This window comes from Cibotium barometz, chromosome 37, assembly GCF_041138505.1.
Source record: "Cibotium barometz isolate CiBa-2024 chromosome 37, ASM4113850v1, whole genome shotgun sequence".
In the NCBI taxonomy this organism is placed as follows: Eukaryota; Viridiplantae; Streptophyta; class Polypodiopsida; order Cyatheales; family Cibotiaceae; genus Cibotium; species Cibotium barometz.
In genome coordinates this window covers 49241294-49250977 of record NC_141082.1, presented here as the reverse complement: position 1 = coordinate 49250977, position 9684 = coordinate 49241294, and the positions used below count along the sequence as shown (strand labels likewise).

At 39.8% G+C, this 9684-nt stretch overlaps 1 protein-coding gene across 1 annotated transcript; it reads right to left on the bottom strand.

Moving 5' to 3' along the window:
- Positions 1-6045: 6045 nt before the first annotated feature.
- On the bottom strand, positions 6046-9177 carry LOC147617357 (uncharacterized). Its single transcript, XM_086777001.1, has 6 exons — positions 9134-9177; positions 8717-9031; positions 7488-8555; positions 7318-7397; positions 7138-7209; positions 6046-7044 (listed from the first exon to the last, which is right to left on the bottom strand). Exons 1-6 carry the CDS (start codon positions 9161-9163, stop codon positions 6540-6542), a joined length of 2070 nt encoding a protein of 689 aa, XP_086633127.1. The 5' UTR covers positions 9164-9177; the 3' UTR covers positions 6046-6539.
- Positions 9178-9684: the final 507 nt, after the last annotated feature.

Genomic DNA, 9684 nt, shown 5'->3' with positions numbered 1-9684 from the left:
TTAGGTTCGGTCGAATCAGTTTGGTCAGTAATGACCTTGACTACGTTAGAGTAAAAATATCCTAGAGGAATCGCCCATGCTTTCCGCGTAGCAAGGGAAGTTTTTCCGGGTTCGGTTTTGGAAGAACCGAGGGATTAGTCTCCTATCCGGATATCCGTGGCGAGGCCCCGAGTGAGAGGACCCTGCATCGCCGCACAAGGAGTGCTACTTCCGCTGCTAGCACCCCCGAATCCGTTGCGCGGAGGGGGCAAGGATCTTTCAATTCTTCAATCATCCAGCTATCCTGCTTCAGTTCCAAGAACTTGTTCATTTTGGTTTCTAGGAAGCCCGGAGGACAAAACCTCTTCTTGAGGTAAGCCTTAAGATCTGACCAGGTCTGGGTATTTCGGTCGAGACGGTTTGTCTCACAATGGTTCCTCCAAGCGACCTTGGCCATTTCCACAATTTTTAATCTAGCAAGAGTCATCTTGCTTCTCTCGTCAAAATACCCTTCCATTGCCTCGATCCATTTTTCCACTACTTCTCCTAACTATTCCCCTTCACCCTTGAAGGGACCAGGTTGGGATTGGTGCAGGGCTTTACGAACGTCCGGATCTAACTCTTCATCATCGGTAAGAGGATCCGGCTGCCTAGCACGGGTCGCACGCCTCATGATTCTAACAGAACGATATTTTTGTCAACTTAACTTTGTCATCAGATTTATGACTATTTAATTTTTGAGATTTATTTCTTAAACAAATAAATATTCCATCATACTTCTTGAGAACAAGATTCACTCTGATAATTTTGCTAACCAATGTTCACAACCACCAAAACAATTTGGAAGATTTTACAAAACATCATTTATTATCAAAAGTTTTTGATATATACATAGAGCATCTCGGCTCCAAAAGTCACCGCCTCAATCACATATGCATAAAAAGGCGATACTGCGATGGAGACATGCTATGATATACACGATTCATCACTGATAATGGTGTTGTAATTCTACTCCTAGGAATAAAGCGACTAAGAAGTCTAAAAATACGGCAAGAAATTCTAAAATTCCGAGGTGAATGATTATAGAGTTGAACATAATGAATAAGTCCTAGCCTTAACAAGATCATGGCTAGCGAGATATTCTATCTGAGTCTCCGACATTCATTGGTATTGACACGAATACTTCGCCCTCCAGAGAACCACATATACTGACATCGCTCTACTGGATCAAGAAAACTGATCAGGAAAACTGGATCAGGAAAGTATAGATCCTCAAAGTGACAAACGAGTCTCACTCTGCTTTCTCGGGTTGTAGCGGAGTTAATGAGATTTTCGAAGGCAAAGGCGATCATATCTTGACTCTGGGAGAGTCCAGGAATGCTAGACAAATTTGGGGTATCCATCTAAAAATCCAATTCAATTTATGAGTTTTCAATTTATGTTCATTTCAAACATAATCTTAACAAGTGAAAACATTATTTCCCAGATTTACTTTAAAATTTTAGGCGATTTTTGCTGTTGTTTCGTAAGTTTGCAACGCTCTGATACCAGCTGTGAGACCCCTCTGCCCCCTTCGTGCACACCGGATTCCCGGTTGCTAGCAGCAACGGAAGTAGTCTCCTCTTGCGCGGGGTAGGGTTTCCCACTCGGGGCCTTGCCCTCGAATGTCCGGACATGAGACTAATCTAGTGGTCATTTCGAAACCGAAACCGGAAAAATTTCCCTTTCCCAGAAAACGGGGACGATTCCACCTTTTTGATTTTCTTAACGAATTTTCTAACAGGTTCAAGAGATTAAACTATCCTTCACCTGATTTAACCAGATAGAAGGAAAACAATCATTGACTTAATTTGAAAAAATCAACGCTTTTTCCTAAGCAAAATCAGGCACAGCCATTGATCTAATCATTTGAGGAAATCAACGCTTTTTTCCTAACCAAAATCAGGCAGAGCCGTTGATCTACTCATTTGAGAAATTCTTCAGGGTTTTATTTAACTACTTGAATTCTAAGCGTATTTCTATTATTTCAATTTAATTATTAAAACTCCACTAATTCCAGCCTAGGCCCATGGGTTAGCCACCAGCCACCACCCAACTGGAATCGGTAGAACCAGACAATTACTCACCCACCCATAATTGAATGCCTTTCTTAACTTTTGCTTTCGAATATAGATACGCACACACTCCTCTTTAAAACTTTAACATATAAAATAATCCATTGATAAATAGTTATTGGTTATAGATATCATAACTCAAAATTTCCATCCAGTCCCTTGTTTCTTAAAAACAGTATCACTCTAGACACTCCGTTGAGACCCACTGGTCAGTAAAACGAGATCCAGTAACAGATTATAATAATCATTTTGTCCATCATACATATCTTCCTTGACATACGCATGGGTGTCCTAGGCACCGCGAGCCCGTGCATCGCCTGGTCAGAACCCTCTAGGATCCTCCTTGGTGTCCTGGCACTTCACTCTCACGGACCGCTTCGTCGGCCCTCGCCCATCGTACCAGAAGCGCACCATTTTGCAACCATACCGAGGCTGGTCAAGCATGGCCTGCCTTTGCCGCATGAGCTGTCCTTTGAACACTCCCTACTAGCTGTTGCAACCGAACTTCCCTTAGAAAAACATATACCAAATGCTCCCTCCAGCATTCTGGCGTAAGACAGTCCTTTAAGAAAACAGGGTTTCTATGCAAGTTTTCAGTTTGATTTTCTTTTTTTTACAACATGAGTATTTCTTGAATCAGTATCCCAAAACTTCTTGATCGGCATTCTGAATTTCATACCAGAATTCCTCGAATTCTATAACCTTGATCCACATATCAATTCGAAGGGTCTCAAACTTAGTTTCAGATTTGGCGGGAGTTTTGAGTGTATTTTTCTAAACTGGTCACATCTTCTTTCCTCGAAACTGACAAAAGAGTTTGGTCTTGGTCATAGTCTGTTGGTCATAGTCTGATTCACGGCTCGAGTCTGATAAGATTCTTCCTAAACTATCTTTCTCGAAAAGGTTTGATAATTCAGTTACTATTTTACCGAATTTCTTTCTTTGAATATACACTTAACTGATTTCTAAATTAGTTACGAATTCTAATGAGGAATAAAATAATCATTTATCTGAATATTTTGATCTCGATAGATTTTCTAAATTTTCTTTTTACAAACCGTGTGAATATAAAACGATAGAAATTTCTCTCTTGGAGTATTTAATTATTCATTTATCAATTACTCATAAAAATTAAACATAAAATTTAAGAGAATTCTAATTTTGATATAAAAATTCTTTATGCATCTATTTATGCATAAAAATCAACTTCAATGGGAATAACACTTTTATATAAAAGAAATTCCTTTATGCATCTATTTATGCAAAAAATCAATTTAATAGGAATAACACTTTTAAAATAAAAAAAATTCCTTTATGCATTTTTTTATGCATAAAAATTAAATTTAATGAGAATAACACTTTTATAATAAAACAATTTCCATTATGCATCTTTCTATGCATAGAAATTAAATTTAATAGGAATAACACTTTTATAATTTAAAAAAATTCCTTTATGCATCTTTCTATGCATAAAAAACAAATTTAATGAGAATAACACTTTTATAATAAAACAAACTCCTTTATGCATCTTTCTATGTATAAAAATTAAATTTAATGAGAAAAACACTTTTATAAAAAAAAATTCTTTATGCATCTTTCTATGCATAGAAATTAAATTTAATGAGAATAACACTTTTATAATTATAAAAATAATCCTTTATGCATCTTTCTATGCATAAAAATTAAATTTAATTAGAATAATGCTTTTATAATTTAAAAAATACCTTTATGCATCTTTCTATGCATAAAAATCAAATTTAATGAGAATAACACTTTTATAATTAAAAAATTCCTTTATGTATCTTTCTATGCATAGAAATTAAATTTAATGAGAATAACACTTTTATAATAAAAAAATTCCTTTATGCATCTTTCTATGCATAAAAATCAAATTTAATGAGAATAACACTTTTATAATTAAAAAAATTCCTTTATGCATCTTTCTATGCATAAAAATCAAATTTAATGAGAATAACACTTTTATAATAATAAAAAATTCACAACCCTATTTCCAACAAGTATGGTTAATTAGGTTATGGTTTTGATTCTCCCTAAGTAGAAAAAGGATGTTTTGTACAACCCTATTCCAACAAGTATGTGTGTGTGTGTGTGTGTGTGTGTGTGTGTGTGTGTAACCCTATTTCCAACAAGTATGGTTAATTAGGGTTATGGTTTTGATTCTCCCTAAGTAGAAAAAGGATGTTTTGTATTTGTGAATTGGGATTGAGATAGTAATAACACTTTTATAATAATAAAAAATTCACAACCCTATTTCCAACAAGTATGGTTAATTAGGTTATGGTTTTGATTCTCCCTAAGTAGAAAAAGGATGTTTTGTACAACCCTATTCCAACAAGTATGTGTGTGTGTGTGTGTGTGTGTGTGTGTGTGTAACCCTATTTCCAACAAGTATGGTTAATTAGGGTTATGGTTTTGATTCTCCCTAAGTAGAAAAAGGATGTTTTGTATTTGTGAATTGGGATTGAGATAGTATGAATTATTCTTGTATATTAGGCATATTGCAAGCTATGATTTTCTTATCATTATACTAATTCTCTCCTTTTCTTATGATTTCTTAATTATTAAGAATCTTAAGCATCCCTTAAAATATCTCTTTTATGGTTTGTAAGAAGATTATAGATTAATCTAACTCTTTTTTTCTCCCAAAAGAGTAGAGTAATTATTGTTGTGATTATTATTTTAAGATGCTAAGTTTGTGAGTTATGGTTTTGATTCTCCTTAAGTAGAAAACTGATATTTTGTATTTGTCAATTAGGATTGAGGGAGGCTGAATTATTCTTATATATTGGGCACAACACAATTTATGGTTTCCCTATCATTGTACTATGAGAGGAGGGATTTTGCGAGAGTGTAGGAGGTTAAAGAGAACTTTCATTTCCTTGTTAGTAGAGAGCTTGGTGTACATAAGTAAAAAGGCCTATCTTCTCTTAAACTAGGTCTTGCTGTTCCTTCTTAGAGAAATTTGTAAGTTATCGTGTTAAGAATATTGTTTAATCACAATAGTTACTCTTTTGAAGTGGAATAGCTGAGTGGGTGAGTTAAGAGGAATAAAAATGAATATGTCGAAGTACTATGAGAATTTCTTTTTTTCATGGAAAGAATGCTGAAAAGGTTAAGATAGTTTCAAAATATTGCAATGTGTCTTCAGACAATTGTTATCTCAAAGAATATGTATTAATACTAATAATCAAGATTGGAACTAGAGTCGGCAAACAAGATTGATGAGGGTAGTGAGAAAGTTCGCACTCATCGTGGGAGGTGGCGTGACATCGTGTTTGGAGGAGGATGAGGCCAACCTGATAGTTTCCGAGGAGCCTCCAAAGCATCTCTCCAAAGGAGTATTGCAATGTGTCTTCAGACAAATGTTATCTCAAAGAATATGTATTAATATTAATAATTAGGATTGGAACTAGAGTCAGCAAACAAGATTGATGAGGGTAGTGAGGAACACTCATCGTGGTGGGAGGTGGCGTGACATCGTGTTTGGAGGAGGATGGGGCTAACCTGATAGTTTCCAAGGAGCCTCCAAAGCATCTCTCCAAAGGAGTATGAGGTTATATGTGATCCAAAGACCGAGCCAAAGAACTTGAAGAGCAAGTCAGAGAGCTTAGAGATTGATCTATAGAATATGGAACAAAGTTTACAAACAAAGAGGCATGGAATTGGAGCAAAGGTGTATGGAGTACTCAAGTGCTCCAAGTCATGTGTGGATATCCGTTAAACCCAATGCTCATAGACATATATGATTATCCTCACTAGCAAGTATATGGGCAAATTTAGGGGTAGATTTCGACTTGATTTTAAGGTCCTATTGGCACTCGAGAGTGCCCAAAACATAGGCCCATGGATCAGCACAGTTTGGAGGTCGAATATGACTTATTGGTGGACATTATTATGAAGGTTAAAATGGTAAAACCGACTTGAAGACGACTTTCAATCATATTTCTATATAAAGGAGGTCAAGGCATGGAAAGGCAGATAGACATCTTACAGATCTCTCAGGCATCTTTCAAGTGTTGGCAAGAGGCAACCCAAGGCAACTCTCTAGGCACAAAGGCAAGCGCATCTGGAAAGCACGACCAAGCTATCGAATCAACAAGCTTTTGTATGCATGCACCAACTGGATCTGGATCTGGGTCAAGATCCAAGATTATTGTACATATTCATGTTTTCGAATATACAGTAGATCAACATGGGATTAGTGTTAGTCGCTTTTGCTTGGCGTTAAAATTACAAACACATGTCACACTAACCTTATAGTCTATAGTTGTTGAGCTCTATCTTGTGCATGATCACTAGAATGTTGATTGGCTAAGTAGTAAGAGTATGGCTTGAATGGAACAAGACCCATAAGAGTTTGAAGTAGAGAAAAGCCTTTGATTGATTAGCTGGTGGGACAAAAACGCTTCACAGTAGGCCATGCTATCATAATCTCAAGTGTGAGCCATACTCATTCAGCCTTCGCAAAGGCATATTATTCAAGATTTCTTCTTCAAGATTGCAATCCAGGTTGTCCTCTGTAGGGGCCGCCATGTCTCTGCTCAATCTCCTGGCGCACCGTTGCTGCGGTGTGAGTTTGCACCTGTTCTTTTCTGTCATGTGTGATTCGGTGGCAGCAGCAGGTTGCTGTTGCTTTCTTGGAGAGAAGCCCCATGGAATGTTGTTGGTTGGGGTGTTCTCATCCAGAGTTGTCAACAAGCAATTGGTGAAATCGGGGGTCCTTCTGGGCAGCTGATGGTGAGGTTGCTGCTCAAGAGGAGACGATAATCCTCCTTCCATGTTCTCATCATTGTGCTTTAATGGTGATGATGATGGGCGCTGCTGCTTGTCTTTGACTGCTTTTCCTAGCCTCTGCATTTCGCCCACATGCTCCTTGAACTCCTTCTGCACCACTTCCAGCACAACGTCTCCATATCTCTCACACCATGTCCTGTTTTTTCCCCAAACAATCAATTCAGTTACCCAGAAGGAACCAAAATAAACAGCAAACCGCCGGCCATTGTAAGCTCCTCTCAATACTCACCGAGGGAAAAACCTCTTCAGCTCAGCTTTATCCACGGGCAACCTTGTTGCTATAGCATCAATTTGCTCATTGCTAAGAGGACCCACATAGCGTATTTATTAGCAGTATTTTTAATGACCCAAGAATCAGCTCTTGATATCACAACCATTACAAAAGACGCACAGGCTTAAATGCACTCACGTGAAGGTTTGGCCTGGTTGTGTCCTGTTCATTTCAGCTCGGATGCGGGAAAGCTCGTTTTTTATATTCTCTCCCAGGACCTGAGAAATTCAGATGCGATCAGAAACCAAGCAGATGACAAAACGACCAAATGAGGATTCGCATATACAGAGCTATGCAAAATTAGCTACCTTGTCAATGAAAAAATCTGTGGGTGCACCCTTGGAATGAACCTTCTTCTTAAGTCTTCTGATATTAGGGCCTTGCCCTCCACCCCCTTCCAGCTGCACTTCTCCTTCTGAGCATCCATGGACAGGTTCCAAGCTTGTTCCCTCCGCATTGTCTGCTGAGTTTTCTTCCTGACCAAACTGCAGCTTCCTAGGAAACCTTAGTATATCCAACCCCCACTTACTGCCCTTGACAGTGAAAGAGGGCTTCTCCTCCTCTGAATCGCTTCCTTCAGAAGAAGGCAGCAATTTGAGGCTCTTCTCCGCCTCTGATTGTAGCGTCGTCTTCTGAATCAGCCCTGTTAACATGTTTTTGAACCTGCTAGGAGTTCTACTAGGAGACTTGCTTGCAGACCCCGTCTCAAAAGGGGAGGCATGGCCTGAGAAGGGATCGACCTGCTCAGCCATGGATTTGTGGTTGGGGGAAAAGTATTGGCTCAACCTGTTGCTGCACACATCTCCATCTTTGAGGTCATCTGCTGAGGGGGCAGACCGTGGGACAGGTAGTAGCTCTTCCTGCTTGTCTCTAGAGATGGGTATATCTATTGATTTTTGGCAAAACTGATGAGGAGAGGGGGGGTCTCGCACAGGGCAGCAGTGCTCAGGTCTCAGAAAGTCCAAGGCATGGGGAACACGTGGCTGCTGGGATTCTTTCTCCATCTTCACAGTAGCAGCATTAGGCTTGCTGGTGCCCCCACCACTGTTCGGAGTCGTGTTGAGCCGGCACACAGACCCCATCACCTGCTTCAAGGGAGAAGAAGCAGAAACTTTGGTGCTAGCATCCGCATCAGTTTTGTATGCGGAAGGCATCCTCAAAGATTCTGACATGGACTGCACCTTTGCCCTTCTTGACGATGGCGATCTCACAGCACCTCTCGTCCTCATTACCTTAGCATCACAACAAGCAACATGGCTGTTGAAGATGAAGTCCTCTGCATCAATGATTGCCCCTTGGTCGGCCAAGCGCAAGATCAGAGGTTTCTTTGAGACGTGATACTCATTCTCAGAAATGCAGGTTGCAAACAAAAGGTCCTGTAAGGCAAGTCAGAAGGAGACTTAGAGTTAGGGTTAGGGTTGAGGGATAGGGATAGGGATAGGGATAAGATAGGATTAGGGTCTGATTTAGGCTGCAGTTTCAAAACCCTTACATCAACAGCATGCGCTAGGATTACCGTAAGAATTGTCATGCTCACCTGCAAGAAGAGAAGCTTGTCTCGCGTGAAGTCGGCCCACTCTCCATCCGGATGGGGCAATTCCAGGAAAGCAAGCACTTGGCGCTTGCAGGTGCCCACCTGCTGTTGCGGCACCAGTCCCTCTCTGGAGAGGCAGACCAAGTTGAGCAGGCGGTGGAACATGTCCTGCTGCCACTTGAGGTTGTCCGCTTGCTGGAGGCCGCGCTTCGTATCGACGCTCACCATCGACGCCTCTGTGTGTGGCTCGCCCATGTATGAAGCGCATCGCTGCAGAAGCGGTGTGATGTTGTTGCGGTAGAGGGAGGAAGCGCTGTCCTGCAGAGCCAAAACACACATACATACAGGAGACTCTGTAAGAAGAGAACATAATTTGATCGAAGTGTGTGTGTGAGAGAGAGAGAGAGAGAGATCAATCACCTGCAAAGCTGTTGCAAAGCCAGTGTCCATCCCGCTTCGTACCTGGGTTGGAGTATCAGAATGAAGGAGGTTTATTTTAAATGGTTGTGCTTCAACGGTCATTTGTATCGACTATATGCTTTTACTATTTTTTTCCAAAGTTCCAACGTTATGAAAACCATAGAGTCCATTCAAGTAATTAAACTTAAAAATAGAGAAGATTGCCTTAAAACACAATTTTGGTGAAGGAAACTTATTATCCAAAGGGTAACATACATCATACACAAGAAACTATGTAGTTCGAACATAATCAAAACGAATAGCACGAGCCGGAACAAGATGGGTATGCAAACTTTGTACATGAAGGGAGCTTGCAATGAGCAAGAAAATAGTTGAGCGAAAAGCTGCAACTAGTGGTCGTCTATGGAGAGTCTCCATTATGTATAGCTTTCTTGATATGAGTAGTTTTGGCACATATCTATGAGAGAAGTCTTCAGGAGGAGGATGTGCTTCATCATTTACTATGATGATAAGATTGCCTCTCGTTCCAAGCATGGGAATCTTCATTCTCT

Bases quoted from the DNA above. Each gene is read 5' to 3' on its own strand.
- LOC147617357 (XM_086777001.1), bottom strand. From the start codon at position 9,163: ATGGACACTGGCTTTGCAACAGCTTTGCAG. The intron at 7,398-7,487 runs GTAGCTAATTTT...TGAATTTCTCAG, and splicing joins CAGATTTTTTCATTGACAAG to GTCCTGGGAGAGAATATAAA. The intron at 7,045-7,137 runs GTGAGTATTGAG...GGGAAAAAACAG, and splicing joins CTGAAGAGGTTTTTCCCTCG to GACATGGTGTGAGAGATATG.